At 44.4% G+C, this 16,256-nt stretch overlaps 1 protein-coding gene across 8 annotated transcripts in view; it reads right to left on the minus strand.

Annotated features, from left to right (window-relative positions):
• Window positions 1–16,256, minus strand: part of KIAA1210 (KIAA1210 ortholog) — a 545,154-nt gene that overhangs the window by 37,383 nt on the left and 491,515 nt on the right. For all 8 annotated transcript variants that reach the window (XM_085608043.1, XM_085608048.1, XM_085608050.1 and 5 more), the window contains one exon: window positions 15,230–15,406. In XM_085608043.1, the coding sequence (XP_085464169.1) occupies window positions 15,230–15,406 (177 nt within the window). The remainder of the gene's footprint in view (window positions 1–15,229; window positions 15,407–16,256) is intronic.

The following is a 16,256-nucleotide window of genomic DNA, read 5'->3' on the forward strand; positions in this document are numbered from 1 at the left end:
GAAAATAGGACCAAACAAAGAATTCAGACCTGTGTTTGATCTTTGAGTACTAAACAAATACATAAAGAAGTTCAGAATGTTGGTGTTACACCAGATCTACCCTCAACTTTACTAAGGAAACTGGATGTGTTCAACAGACCTCCAAGACACCTCCTTTCATCTTCCAATAATAGTAAAACCTCAAAAATGTCTTTGTTTCAGAGTAGGCACAAACCATTATCAATACAAAGATCTGCCTTTTGGGCTAGTAAACCCCTGGAACACCCCCAACATGCATGGCAGTTGTCACAGCGTGACTAAGGAAACAAAAAATATTTGTCTATGCTTACCTGGATGACTGGCTAACAAAAGGCATATCAGCAATGGAGACATAGAAACATTTCCGGATTGCCTCAGAACAATAACCAACCTGGATCTGCAGGTAAACCTCAAAAGGTTTACTACCCACCCAACTCAAAAGATACTATGCCTTGGAGCAATCCTTAAAACTCAGTCTGCAAAAGTATCCTTCAGAGGAGAGGATATTATCAATCAGTCTGAAGTGTCAATCTCTTATGTGCACGTCATCCAAAGGTGTGGCAGATCACATCCCTACTGTGGATCAATGGCTTCTTGCATCTTTCTAGTTTCACCTGCAAGGCTTCACATGAGGCCGTTACAACAATGCCTAGAAGATCGATGGCATCAGTTCTCAGGGAGAACAAACTGACCTCTCCCAGCATGGAAAACAATCTCTTCAAAGGTGGAATCAACCGAAGAACTTATTAGCAGGGATACCATTCCATCGGCTAATTCAAACTCTGATCACAGACGCCTCTCGCCAAGGTTGGGGCGCTCACATGGGACTCCTGCAAACTCCTGGGGTATGGTCGGACAAAGAGAAGACTTATCACATCAATCTTCTAGAACTGAATGAGGTCCTTCAGGCCCTGAAGTCCTTTTTTCCATCAATAACAACAAACTCTCTGCCTGTTCAGACAGACAATACAACAGCAATGCATTACCTGCACAAGCAAGGAGGAACTCATTCTTGACCCTGGTCTCTAGATGCTCAAGCCATCTGGAAATGGTTAATGAGCAGGAGCCTAACCATAACAGCTATTCATCTCACGTGCTGAGAACGTGTAGGCAGATTCGCTCAGCTGAGTATTTCAAGAAAAGCACAACTGGGTTATAAAGGACTAAGTCTTGCAAGGCATTTTTAGAGAGTGGGGCTATGTGCAAAAAATTTGTTTGCGGATGTGAACATCAAAAAAAGCCAAGGCTACGCATCCAGGTTCTCCCAACCAGGGTCAAAAGAGAATGGCCTTCTGGTGAGGGAAATTTCTGTAGACATTTCCCCCAATTCCTCTCATATCGACAGTGTTCATCATATTCTACAAGTCCAAAACTAGATCGATAATGATAGCACCTGAATGGCCTCGACAGTGCTGGTCAACTAATCTTCTTCACCTGTGAGAGCTACCACACAAGAGATTGCTGTGCAGATGGGATCTTCAATACAAGTTCGGAGGCCAAATTTTGCACCCAAACTTCCATTATTGAGTGGGACCCCTTGGCTCCAGAATTCCTGCAATATGGCCATCTAGATCTTCCACAAGAGTGCACGAACATTCTAAGAGAAGCCAAGTGTCATTCCACCAGAAAATCATATGCATTCAAGTGGACGAGATTTTGCATTTGGTGCATCCAGAACAACCACAACGCTTCCTCACGTCAAGAAGATGTACTGATATCATATGTTCTTCATTTAGCAAGGTTTGTCTTCCAGTTTTCTTCTATTAAAGTTCACCTTGCGGCTATACCTGCCTATAGGAAGTCTCCATCACAAACCTCCTTTTTTTAAATACCTTTTCAGTTCCTGAGCAGCGCCGGAGAGGGATAGAAGAAGAAGCTCTGTGAACCAGTACTGGCGAGGCCAACACGGCGCTGTTAGAATTGTCTATTGTTTGTATTTCTGTGAACAGTGTGGGCCCATTACCTGCTTGTTATTCCACTGTGGACCTCTTGCTGAATCCCTGCATTGCCCGAGGACCTGTGGGAACACTTTTTGCCGGTCTCCCCCGCCGCTGCAGCCCCGTCACACCTGAGGGCGTGGCCGCTGTGAGGGGAGACTACACCCCCCAGAAGCCTTAGCGGCCGGACGCCGTACATCGTCAGCGCGCGCCCAGTGGCGCTTAAAATTGAACCAGAACTCCGGCCGAGCGGGAGTCTTGTTTGTATTTCTGTGAACAGTGTGGGCCCATTACCTGCTTGTTATTCCACTGTGGAGCTCTTGCTGAATCCCTGCATTGCCCGAGGACCTGTGGGAACACTTTTTGCCGGTCTCCCCCGCCGCCCCGTCACACCTGAGGGCGCGGCCGCTGTGAGGGGAGACTACACCCCCCCGAAGCCTTAGCGGCCGGACGCCATACATCGTCAGCGCGCGCCCAGTGGCACTTAAAATTGAACCAGAACTCCCGCCTCGCGGGACGCGCGCGGGCGGCGCCGGGAGAAGCCCGGGACAAGGGCGGGACCGTTTGTGTCCGTTAGTGGCCGGTAGAGGCTGGGCCGGGCCATTCCCCTGGGCCCTAATCCTCTGCGTGCCATTACCAACACAGGTTGCATCAAGTTCACTCTATGGTTACTGTCCTTAAACCTGTGAGTAGCGCTATAGTTGATTGTGTATTGGTATATTCTGCACTGTATTGTATTTGTTGTGTATACCCTTAGGGTTTTGTAGTGGGTATAATATCCGACTAAGCTCCATTTGGTTTGTTTCCTTCAATAGGACTTGTAAAATGGGAAAGCGTACTATTCAAAAACCTGCCCTTGTACAAAAACAAAATGTGGTCACTCCCCAGCTCCCTAGCTTGACAGCGATCGACTGTATGTTGCAAAAAACCATTGGTGTCGTGGCAAATGCCATTGAAAACACGGAACGCCGCTTGTCATTGCCTATGGGTTGTCATCCTTCACTCCTTACTTCCAATATGTCAATGCTTACTACTAACTCCCAGGATTCTATCCTGGTACCGTCTTTTGCTTTACTTCCTGAGATTCGTCAGACCCCAGTGACTAAAGATTTGTCCTTTTCGGATAAGAATATGTCCCTTGATACTTCCCCTTTATTCTCTCATGCTAGGTTATCTCAGACACCGATTACATTGTTATCCCACTTGGGTGACTCCCAAATTACTAACAATTGTCCAAGGTCACTAAATTAGACCCGGATATCTGAGGGTAACCAAAGCATAAGTACGCCTCATGTAATTACCCGAGGACAATCTGCTAGGCTCAGGTCTGAATTATCTCTTGGGGAAAAACCCCTCGAGTTAAGACCCAGTGGGGGTAGGATAAATGATAAGAACAAAAAGCAAAATAGGCCCAAAAAACACAAAATGGTCCTTGAAACTTCTGGTACCAGTCATGTATCTGATACTCCCATTATACTATCTGAAACTGATGGTACCACTTCTGGAGATCCGTTTTTACATAGACTAGAAGCCCTGGTGGAGAAATCCCCGGTGCAAACTAGCAGCGGAACTACTAATACTGCTATTACATCATTGCAGAGTGGAAGCTTAAACCCGGAAAACTTATCAAGCCGTACCCAAGATATTCCTCTCATTGACTGTATTGAACAGACTATGAAGTCCCTTTTACTTCCGGTCAATGAGAGGCTTAAGGTCTTATCAACAAGGTTAGATAGGCTTGAACAAGGTATTCGACAATTTTTTTTCTCTGAAAACATTAATCAAGTTGCATATAAAAAATAGTTCTACTTCTGTTGAACAGAAGTTGCAAGACTCATTGCCAACACCTATTGTTGTTACCTCAACTAATAACGCCCCCTCTGGGAATGTGGGTAGTAGCAAACTTTCAGTACTAAACACAAAAAAAGGAAATAAAACGAGTAAATGCCCAGCAACAAAAGGTAGTAAGGTGTCTAGAGTTAGTGAAACTCCTCAATCCAAGGCTGCTATTAACGCCCCTAGGAATGGAGTAACCCCTGAAAGCAAGGGAGCTAGTACTGCCTCATCCTTACAAATCTTGGGAGATAGAACTACCTCTAAGTATGCGGCGAAAACGAGGACAGAACTGACCAGTAGTCTGGGTAAAGTTTATAACGAACAGTCCAGCCCTCCCTACATCAACCCACCCCTAGCTAGCATGCCTTACGTGGTAGTTCTGGTAGGAGTTCCTCAGCTGCCACCTGGCAAAATGGAATCATATGATTACAATGGATGGTATCAGTTCCTATGGGTAAAGGGGAACACAGCCACTAATTACGTGGTGTTATAGAGAAGAGGGGTAGTCTCCTGGGATAGGTGAGTGTGTAAAGAAAGAGGAAGGTACTCCTTGGTTTGGTACGTAGTGCCCTCACACACCCTTTCGAGTGTATAGCATCATCATCGGGCAATGTTGCTCCTCGTGGGGGTGGCGCTGCAGTCCCTCACGGGCCCCAAGGGGCTCTCTAGCGGAGATCTTTTAGGAGTTTGCCACAGAGGTGAGTGCGGGTATGTGGGAAGAAAGTGTCAGTGAATGTGAGTTAAAATGGAGCAGAAGGCCCTGTCAATTTTATTCGTAGGGCCCCTGCTTCAGAATAAAAGTCAACGGGGATGGAGATGCACGTATGTGCCGTTGTGAGAGGGGAAACTAAAACAAATAAATTCCCACTTCTCTCAACCCGAGTGTAAGTGTGATAAGGTGTAGTTCAAAAAAAAGGGGGGTCGACATGTTTCGCGCTACAGATTGGTCCCTAAGGGATCCTTAGCGCTTCATCAGGACCAGTTGGAGAAAGAACCCAGGGATCAGGAAAAGACACACTGTATCCCTAGAAAGACCTGATTACGGTAATAATTAAAAGGACCCGTTCTTATACTAAAGTCCTAATTCACAGCCTAAAAAGGAGACATAAAAAGGGGGGGGGGGGAACAAAGAGAAAAAGAAAAACAAAAGGTTCAGAGCCCAGTTACATATTAATTATATATGTTCCTTTAGAAAGTGAGCTCGAAATCACAAGTGCACTGGTTGTGCCCAAGTGTCAGATGCATGAGAATGGTGAAGCGTCAGTGCGTCTTCGATGTGACATGCATTGCAAAGACAACAAAATAGTGAAGTGGGTTCTACCTGGGTGACGATGAGCGGCAGTACCAACAAAGTGCTGCTGTGACGGAGGTGCATAGAATAAACTATGCTGCATCACAGACTAGTATTGTAACATCGTGCGTTGATGGTGTAATCTGTGGGTGGTACACCTCTACCACCCAGTGCCATATATATTGATAATAGATGGCCACAGGTTTTGTGGTAAACAAGGTGGGAGGAGGAAGTGGCACTGGTTAAAATCACGACCCTGTGTGAATACGCTAGAGACGAGACATGCCTGGAGAACATGGAACTAGATCCAGTGCAACTGAAGGTGCTCGTGTGGGGTCTGGAGCGTGACTATACCGGACCCGGAGTAAAAATCACGACCCTGTGTGCATACGCTAGAGACGAGACATGCCTGGAGAACATGGAGCTAGATCCAGTGCAACTGAAAGTGCTCGTGTGGGGTCTGGAGCGTGACTATACCGGACCCGGAGTTAGGAGTGGCGGATGTGAATGGAGCGATAATGTACACAGAGACAAAAAATCCCGCCTACCCTCCCATCGTCTGAGAAGGGCTCCGTCGGAAGTACCGCGCTGTGAAGCTAAGAAAAACAAACAACCAAAACAAAGGACTAAATTACATCGGGAGGGCCCAGCGGATAAACCAGGAACCAGCACAGCATCTTTCTTAAAGACAAAGGGATACTTACTTCTGTTCTGCCCTCACGGAACCGGAAACCTACCCGTCCAGCGGTACTGCCGGTAGCATACCTGGTCGGGTGCCGGACCTCCCTAAATACGGGAATCAACGCGGGAAGTTGTGGCTGTGACATCATCACGTGGCGTGAAGGGGGCTCCTCAGTGATTATCCAAATGGTGGCGGCCATATTGGAATGGGAACGCGAGTCTTTGAATGATATTAATAACGGTACTCTGTACGGTCAAGATAATATTCAGGCCCCAATTGGATTGCTGAGACCATCAATAATCTGTGTCTCTGTACCCTGTTAGGTTGGGAACCAGTATGGTAAGTTAAAGTAGGGTACAGGGATACTCCCTGTGTTCTGTATGTGTGTATGATGCTTAGCGGAGTTCAGGAGAGAAAGGGGGGCGGCCATCTTGGAGCGGTGAAGGGGAGATATGTCACCTGAATGAACTATATGTGGTAAAGTATCGATATCATAGATACCACAACTCACAAGAGTGTACGCTCCACAATAGAAATCGATCGGACATGGCAGTGGGGTCGGGATTGATGGAGTTCTTAATGATTGGTATAGTGTGACACTGATGGGAAGTAAGGTGTTGTAGCAGGCATCTTAAAGCAACTGGCCTTGGTGTAAGGGTATTAGTGTGAAAGATCCACCCAGGGTATATCCTCGTTCAATCCTTTTTTGTTGCTACTAAGTTTGAACACCCAACGTTGTTCTTGTCTGAATAATGTGGTTGCTGACCACTGAGAGTTGGATTCAATTATTGTCCAATGTAAACTTTCTGGAGGATGATTCTTGTCCAGAAAGTGGCTTTGTAGTCTGGTGGCTGTGCGTTTGCGACGGATTGTACTTTTATGCTCCCCTATTCGGACCTTCACTGGTCTGGTGGTCATGCCAATGTACTGTAGGCTACAGGGACAGGTAATTAAGTACACGCAGTTCTTGGTGTTACAGTTCGTGTGCCGTGTCTGTTTCCAGAACCTAGAAAGTCCCAAGTCTAGTTCCTTGGTGGGACTGGTCTGGGGGCATACGGCGCATGAGCCACATGGATAATGTCCAACCACTGGAGGTAGGTTCCATAATGTGGGTTGTGTCTGAATGGTTTTCTTGGGACGTGTGTGCACGAGCATGTCCCTGAGGTTCTGGGTTCTTTTGAAAGAGAAGAGTGGTTGAGGACCTGGTTGGAACTGTCCAGTTTCCAGGATCTTCCAGTTCTTCTTAATGATTTTTTGAATCTTATTTGAATTGGATGTATAAGATGTAACACAGGTCAGAACATCTGTGGTCGGTTTTTCTTTTATTTCAAGTAGTGCTCCTCTGTGATTGTTTCTGGCTCGTTTTCGGGCTTGGTTTACGATTTTCTTTGGGTACTCCCTTTGGATCAGGTTTTTTGTTAGGGTGTCCGCCTCTTTTTCATATTCTGTGATGGTATTGCAGTTACGTCGTAACCGTAGAAACTGACCCACTGGTAAATTGTTCCTCAAAGATTTAGGATGGTGACTATTGAACAGGAGGAGACTGTTCCTGTCAGTCGGTTTTTTGTAGTTAGTGGTCATGAGGGACCCGTCTTTCAAAGATATGAGGAGGTCTAGGAAAGGGATGGACTCAGATGACATCGTGCCAACAAAGTTGAGGAAAGGGTTAAGAGTATTAATCCATGTGAAAAAGGTTCGACACAACTCTTCGTCCCCTTTCCAAAAGATGAGGATATCATCGATGTACCTTCGCCATAGTAGAATATTGGTCTTGTAAGGGTTGGCGTCTGTGAGGATGTGTTCTTCTTCAAAGTCCGCCATGTACAAACAGGCCAGACTCGGCGCAAAGGTGCTCCCCATGCTGGTCCCCTGGACCTGATCGTAAAGTTGTTCTTCAAAGGCGAAGTAATTCTCTTTCAATGCTATGGTAGCACAGTCACAGATGAAAGTGATAGGTGTTTCGGATGGCCATGGGTCCACGTTACGGAGCACTTTGTCCAGGACTAGAAGTGTCGCATCTTGAGGAATGTTCGTGTATAAAGCCTCAACGTCTAAGGTGACTAGGAGGGTGATTGATTCTGGTGTTTCAAATTGTTCAATGAGGTTCAGAACTTCTGTTGTGTCTCTCAGATAGGTAGGGGTCTTAGTCACCAAGGGGCGTAGAAATACATCGCAGAACTTACTGAGTGGTTCTAACAGGGAGTCAATCCCAGAGACAATGGGCCTACCAGGTGGGGGGGTGACCCCTTTGTGGATTTTTGGTAGGCAATAGAAGTACGGAGTACGGGGGTACTTGTTCATGAGGAATGAAGCCTCGTCCTTCGTTATCCAGCCTTCTGCTTCAGCCTCCACAGTCTGGTGCTGTATCTTGGTGGAGAGACGTGTGGTTGGGTCTTCTTCGATAGGCTCGTAGTACCTGGTATTGGAAAGTTGTCGTAGGCATTCTTCATCATAAACGACCTTATCCTGAATGACTATGGCACCTCCCTTGTCCGCTGGCTTCAGGACGATGGTTTTGTCCTCTGTCAAATTTTTCAGAAGAAGCCTGTCTGTTTTAGAAAGGTTGTTGTAGGGGCGGGTAGTGGTTGTATTCTCTACCTCTTTCAAAACAGCCTGTTCAAAAGTTAGTACCTCGTGCAGGGTCATTGCTGCAGTGGGGGTGAATCTGGACTTATTCTTGAGACCTGAGCCGACAGGTGTAGTTTCTGGCTTGTCTTGAAAAAATGGAATCATACCCTGAACTGAAAAATAAAACTATCCACTATCTGAATACTAGCAGACCTCTACCGAGGCAGATAGATGGGAAGGTTCTATTCGTTAGAAGAGTTGGTTGGGTAGGTAATAGAGTTAAGGACGTTTTCGGCGATTGCATCTTAGTTAACTTTCGTGATACACGCGCCGTGAAGCTCATTTGTAATTACCATAATGAGTCTACCAGTAGTACAATCAGAACAGTTAGTCTGGATCACTTCTATCCTCATCAAGTGCCTCAACCTCAATGGCAAAACCAAGGTAATACATTTTGGGGTATGTCTACAAATGAGTATTGCCCTTATTCCTCTTTTAACTTTGGTAACAGGGGGGAATATTTTGGTCCTGACTTAGGGTTTTGACGTACTTATTACTCCCCATTGTACTCAGAAGCTAACTCTTTGATTGACCATCTGCCTCCGGTGGCCCACTCAATGGACCAAGGAGGTACCCTGGACCCGGATACATCCCCCCAGTATATCCCGGTATTTGATTTAACTAAAGTACTGTCCAACCCTTCTAGAGATCCTCTGGATCCACCAATAAATTGTACTCCTGCTACCATGGAATCACTTAAAGTTATTAGTTGGAATTTGGCAGGCATAAATAGGAAATTGGGCTTGCCAGAATGGAATTCTCTGGTAGAAGAGCATAAGATCTGTATGTTCCAGGAGACCTGGAGCCTGAAGCCTCTCCATAGAGTTGGGTATGTTACCTTTTTTTTGCCTGCAATATCCCCAAGTACAGGGAAGGGCCGCCCCTCGGGGGGCCTTCTTATATGGGTGAGTACCTCTCTTGGATGTCATATTACCCAAAAACAGACCAATTGCCCAGACATCCTAAGAATTTTGTTGAGAGGTCCAAATAGGGGGCGAGCCCTTGAGTTATTTAATATTTACGTCAGGGGCACAAAAAATGGTTCTTCTTCCCCTATAGTAACTACTCTTGAAAATGAGCTTAGAGCCTGTAATGACGGGGCTCAAGTTTTGGTTGCGGGAGATTTTAACTGTTCCTATGAGCCCCTTGCGACGGAGGACATTCTGGATTTGGCTGAAGATGATGCAAAAAGGGGCATACCAGTGCTAACTATTCAACCGATCAAAAAGTGGTCCCAAAGGGTGATACAGTTAAATGCACTGACTATGGAGTTCGGGCTAAGAGCTGCTAACGGCCGAACTATTTCGGACCCTATGGGTGCTGATAATTATAATAGGGTGAATCATACCTCAAGGATCGACTATATCCTTCTTGATTTTATACTCTGGAAATCAGTTCAGGATATGGCGGTCTTACCCACTGTTGAAAGGGTCTTTAACCCTTAATAATTTGTGGCCAAGTAAAATAAATGGAACAGTCCATAAGCCCGCTCCTAAAGTCTCCCTATCTAATTGCGGGAGACGATTGAAGTGGAGTAAAATAGCCCTTGATGAAGTCAAGCTTAACATTATAGATCAAACATTATTAACTTCACAATCCGAGTTGGACGCTATTGCCCAATTTCCTTCTGTATCTGGTAGGGCAACACTTGTCTTTGAAGGAACAATCAAAACTATAGGAGAATTATTCTTAGAGCAAGTGTGTGGGGGTAAGCCAGCAATGAATACGAAGCCGAAGGGCACACATGATTGGTTTACACCTGCATGTAGACAGGCAAAAACAGCCCTAATCAAGGCTATTAAGGGCAAGTCACAATCTTCGATACAGTATACTAGAAAGGACTATAAACGGGTGATAGCTAGTGCCAAAAAGGACTGGGAAGAGGAGTACTGGCACACTCTAAAGGAGGCCAGCTCTGGTAAAGATGCTAGACGCTTTTGGGATACAATTAGAGCTAGGAATAGACCAGATAGTAATCACATTACATGTAGTATTACCAGCCAAGCATGGTTTACTCACTTCTCTAAATTGTATACCCGTCAACAAGGGTCTAGCGCTGTAGCTATATTTAACTATTCTGTCCTGGAGGGTGACACAATTGAGCCTGATTTTACAATTAAGGAAGTGGAGTGTGCTGTCAGTACTATCTTGCCCCAAAAAGCAGCTGGTCGTGATGGCATCCCTGGCGACTTGCTTCGCCTTGACACCCTAAAATGGGGGAAGTTTATCCACTCCCTGCTTGTTGCTATTTATAAAGGTGCCGCGATCCCTGAGTCATGGAAGGGAGCAGAGGTCGTCCCCATTTTTAAAAAAGGTTTAAGGGACGATCCCTCTAATTATCGCCCCATAAGCCTATTAGATACAACCCAGAAGGTTGTTGGGAAGGTTCTATTGGGGAGGATATTACAATGGATTGATGAAAATGATATCCTGACCGATTATCAAGCAGGGTTTAGAGCTGGTACAGGTACGATAGAGCAAGTATTTAGACTAATGTTAATTTACTGGAAGGTTGTGGTTATAGGCAAAGGCAGTCTTTATCGACCTAAAGACTGCCTTTGACCTTGTGCCTAGGGAGATTTTATGGGGAGTCCTTTTTAAAATGGGCCTCCCACGTTATATTCTTTCAATGTTGGTAAGCTCCATGAAGGCAATTTTGCCCAAATTAGATGGGGCACACAGGGCGAGAAAACAAATAGAATTCCGGTAGACAGAGGGGTCCGCCAGGGATGTGTTCTTGCTCCCACCCTTTTTTCTTTGTATGTTAATGGTGTGGTTGAGCATCTGCTAAAAGATCCTTCAGATGAACCATCCCTGGTGGGCGAGCGTATTCCTACCCTCCTCTTTGCGGATGATACGCTCTTGTTGTCTAAGTCCCCAATTGGCCTCCAGAAGCTCCTTAATAATTTTCAGACTTTCTGTATGGAGCGGGGTTTGGTAATTAATACTGACAAAACTAAATATTTAGTGATGAATCCCCCCAAAAAACTTGCACGTCCGCCTGTGCTGAATTCTGTACCCTTGGGTAGGGAGAAGGTATTTGATTACTTGAGTATACGCATATCGCATACCATGCAGTGGACCCCGCATTTATGCAAAATGCTCCTAACCCCTAAGAGGGTAACCGGGGCTCTGCTAAAGGAACAGCGTCTCTGTACAATAAGACCAATAGCCCCTGTTATCGATATTTACAAAGCAAGAGGAGTTAGCTCTGCCCTCTATGGGGCTGAACTATGGGGCACCTACAATATAGATGAGCTGTCAAAGTCGGAAAACAAATTTTGCAGGTCGCTTATGTCACTTCCTCAGGGTACGCCAATGTTACCGTTGATGCTTGACTTAGGCTGTCGTCCGATTGGTGATCTTGCAAAACTGCGACCATTGCTCTTATGGGCCCGGTTGTGGCGAGTTCCAGAATTGGCCAAATATGCTAAAGGGCTGTCTGAAATAATGTCACTACCGGGATGGTACAAGATAAAGTGGTTAAAAGATGTAAAAGCTTTGCTTGGTGATCTTGGACTAAGTGAAGCTTGGGCTGGTAGGTCCTCTCCCCCAAAGGCAATATTAAAGACCACGTATTGGAATTGGGTCATGTCTCGAACTAACGCCAATCATTCCTTGGGTAAACTTTCGGAGGACTTCCTGAAGTTCAAGGATTTACCTATTCGGGAACTTTATTTGGATATTATTGGGAAACCGTTTGATAGGGCTCTTTATTTTAAGTTTAGGGTCGGGACTCTTCCATTACGAGCTTTTACAGCACGCTGGAAATTCCCGGCTCAGACAATCGCACTTTGTCCTTTCTGTATAACCAGCCCTGAGACAATAGCGCACTTCATGTTCCAATGTCCGGAGTACATGAAACCAAGACAAAAGTGGCTTAAAGCATTGTGCAGACTGTTAGGTACTAGGCCCCATATTGAGGCTCTGCGTATCCTAATGTCAGATTCGCATCCACTATATGCTTGTGGCCTTTCTAAATTTTTATCATGGGCTTGGTATCTTCGAAGTAAAGGGCTTAAATGTATTGTTTAATTTGGTTTTAATTAATAATCCATATTGATCCTTTTAACTTGTATAGAATGTATGCATTCTTTGTTAAAGTCAATGAATTTAGAGATTGTTGTAAATAGCTTTTTAATCCCTTTTATATCCAGCTTTTATGATCTGTTTTTATCGAAATAAAGCCTTTTTGACTTGACTTGAAATACCTGTGATTAAAGATTTTCTAGAAGGCCTTAAAAAGGGTTTTCCAACAGTTACATTCAATTCTCCTTCTTGGGAAGTTAGCATCGGTCTTTCTAAATTAATGAGGCCTCCCTTCGAATCCATACTCAACGCCACTTAACAACATCTTAGATGGAAGCAGCTTCCCAAGTTTCTATTACCTCTGTGTGTAGAAATAGTGAGATTTGGGCTCTAAGCACTACTGAACCTTTCACCATATTCCATAGTAATAGAGTGGTTATGAGAGCACACCCCTGTTTTCTCTCTATGGTGGTTTCAGAATTCCACATTAACCAATCCAGGGCTCGAAAAATCAATAAATTGTTACTAGACGGGCAGGTCTAGTAACTTAAAAAAATCTACTCGACCCAACTATAATGCACTTGACCTCGGTCTGTGAAAGCTGAGCAAATGTGACAAGTTAACTAGATTTAGAGGCCTTTTAATTGCTCATTCACTTTGTGAGCAATAAAGATGCCTTTAAATCTTGCTATCCTGTCACATTTGCTCTACTTTCAGAGACAGAGGTCAAAAGTCAGTTTGTCTTCCTACTCGCCAGAAAGGACGATTAGGACCTAAAAATAGCTCGTCCTAATTATATCTGGCTCGCAAATGCGAGCGGATTTTTCGAGCCCTGCAATTAATTTCCTTGCCACTTTTTTCCCTAATCCATCAACGCCAGTAGAAAAGTCATTGCGTTCTCTGGACGTTAAAAGAGTCCTGAAATTGCATCTAGACAAAACCAAGGATATGAGACTATGGTCCAACCCATAAAGGCTCGCCTTCTTATAAGCGATCTATTTCTAGATGTATTGTATTCTTTCATACCAGATAGCAAAGAAACCCCTTCTTGGGAGGCATAAAGCACATTTTACACGGGGAAAGGCTGCTACCATAGCTCCTCTTTGAAATGTTCTAATTTCAGAGATATGTAAGGCAGCTACTTGGTGATCGGTTCATACATTCACTAGACACTACTGCCTAGATTCAGACTTTGGAGCAGATACTCAAGGAGGGCAGGCTTCTTTAAGGAACCTTTTTGGGTCATTGGTGCAGCTGTTTTTATTTTATGTCCGCCTGTTTGTGTAATTGGCTTGCTATTCTATTCAGTGCTTATGGCTATTGATGAAGATCCCCTGGATGTTATGTTATGTTATTGGGGTTACTTATATAGCGCACGGCTACTCCAGGGAGTGTCCCGGCGCTTTCTGACCCCGAACTGAGAGAGAAAATGGAAGAAAAACACCAACATAACAAGTTACTGCTTGTAAAGCCAAGTTTTCAGGGCCTTTCTAAAGGCAAGCAGATTAGAAGTACGGCGCAGATCCACAGGCAGGGAGTTCCATAGTTTTGGGGCAAGATGTGTAAAGGAACGACCACCTATCCTGACCCTTCTGATGGAAGGAACCGTTGCCAGGCCAAGACATTCAGATCGGAGAGATCTGGTGGGTTTATAAAAAAGAAGCCGTTTCTGAATGTAATGTAATGGATGATAAGGAAATGTTACCTGTATTCCTAGTTCCCTTCCAAGGGAATCCTCATCAAAGTCATAAGCAGCAGTTTGACCTCTCCGAACTGGAACTATTACAGCTCTCAACAATTGCTTCAACCAGGATTCCCAATTTCCGTAAAAATGACCTGACACTTGTGAGGCATGAGGGGACAAAGGAGCTACTGTAAGGTTCTTAAAGGCACAGTGCTGGAGTACTATTGTATGCTTTGCATTGCAGCCTATTAGCTCACAATGTTTCATATTCCTTTTCTTTGTCCTTTCAAAAAGGTTTGTGAAAGATTTTCTATAGTCACCTTTTTTATAGCAACGCATGTCTATATAACTGGCTTCTTTTTAAAATGAAGATTCAATTGAATCTGGCCAATTTTAGCCTTCTTAAAGCAGCCAACATATTTAAAGTACTATGGTACATGTTGGTATACATATATGCATACCTTTTGAAAGTGTTCCTGTATGCCCACAATACAGTGACTTTGATGAGGATTCGCCTGGAAGAGAACTAGAATTCCAGGAGAGTAACTTTTCCTTCTTCTGACAGTCACGATATGAATGCAACCAAGAACTAGCCAAACTCGGTACTATGCTGAGGTTTAATGGTGCATTTCAGACAATACTTGATTACGGGTATAGCAATTGTATTGTAACATTGTTCATGCCCTCTCCCCTTCTCGCCCTCTCCCTCTTCATGGAGTAACAGACCTGTGAATTTGTGAGGGAATCATTATTAAATGTATTTTTCCCTGTGCTAATCAAGTGTAGTACTTTGAATTGAGCCACCCTGGATAATATTTATGGAAAATTCCTACATCGTACAATAATTACTACCCAATGAAAGCTTTTTGAAAGCCATCCATAGTAAGCAAAACATAGATATGTTACCCTGGAGCAAGAAGGGATTCGTTATGTCTGCATCTTTATACCCTACTCTACCCGACTACTGCACACCATCCATGACACCTAGTCTGCAGAGTTTAAAGTATCTCGAAAATACAAAGTGTGCCAATGATTTTGCACTCAATGAAAAGAGCTTCCCGGCATTTCATGCAATCTCACATCCCTCAGCTTTACATCAAGCTATCGCGGCGTAGGAGACTTACCACGGCAATCTTGCTCCTTTTGGCACGTTCTCGGTGTCTCCGTGGATTTACGCAGATCTTGTGTCTTGCTGCAGAATTATCAAGACAGCCCAAGGTACTGGCAGGGAGGTCAAAATCAACAGGAAGCAGGGTGGAGGACAACGGGCTGATGGGTCTAGACAAAGACTCCGAAGAAAGCTGTAATAATGGAGTAAAAATGCCATTACTGTTATGCTGCCTTTCACAATATTACCTGGGCTGCAACCACCAATTATCACCAGCAATGCCTTCTCGTGATCGCTGCATCTGTATAATAATTAGTCCAAGATGCTCTCACACACTTTCCAATTCATGTAGCGCATTCCTTTATTGGAATGCAAGTATTAACTTTTATTTCTAAGTGCATACTACTTTACATAAAACATGTAAACATCTTACAATTTTTTTTTTTTAAAAGAAACAGAAAAACATCTCAATTCAAACCTCAACAAATGTGCCTGTAATTTAACAATTGTTTTAAAGATCAATTTACATCGCAGCAGACTATATAATCGGCAGCCGCCATTAGAACTCTCATCGGATCCTCCTCATTCCATACCTGATTACTAGCACAATCAATTATTTCCATTATTCCTCGATGCCTTACAAAAGCGGATTCATCTGGATAGCTGTCCCAATCTTCTGAATGCGGCACAGACCTTGCACCACCTCTTGTTGGGCTACCTCCGCTGCCCAAAATGAAACTCTCAAGGTGTCTCTGCATGCTTTTGAGCAGTGGAGCTCTGCTGCTTATCTTGAAGAGGGCCATTTTTAGGGTACTGCAGGATATTTTTGTAGTATTCTTTTTGACACTAGCACTTCTCTGTTCTCTCCAATCAGATTTAAAATGTGATTTTCTCACCTAGTGACTGAAATGCTTCAGAGGTCCATTGCCACCAGTAGCTCTGATGGTTCCAGATCTTAAACTCACATTACCCAACAGCAAGTGGGCCTTGAATGATGCCAGGTGAAACGGAGCAAATGATTTCCATGTTCAGACCTCCAGTTG

The sequence above is a fragment of the Triturus cristatus genome, chromosome 5_2 (assembly GCF_964204655.1).
Source record: "Triturus cristatus chromosome 5_2, aTriCri1.1, whole genome shotgun sequence".
Taxonomy (NCBI): domain Eukaryota; kingdom Metazoa; phylum Chordata; class Amphibia; order Caudata; family Salamandridae; genus Triturus; species Triturus cristatus.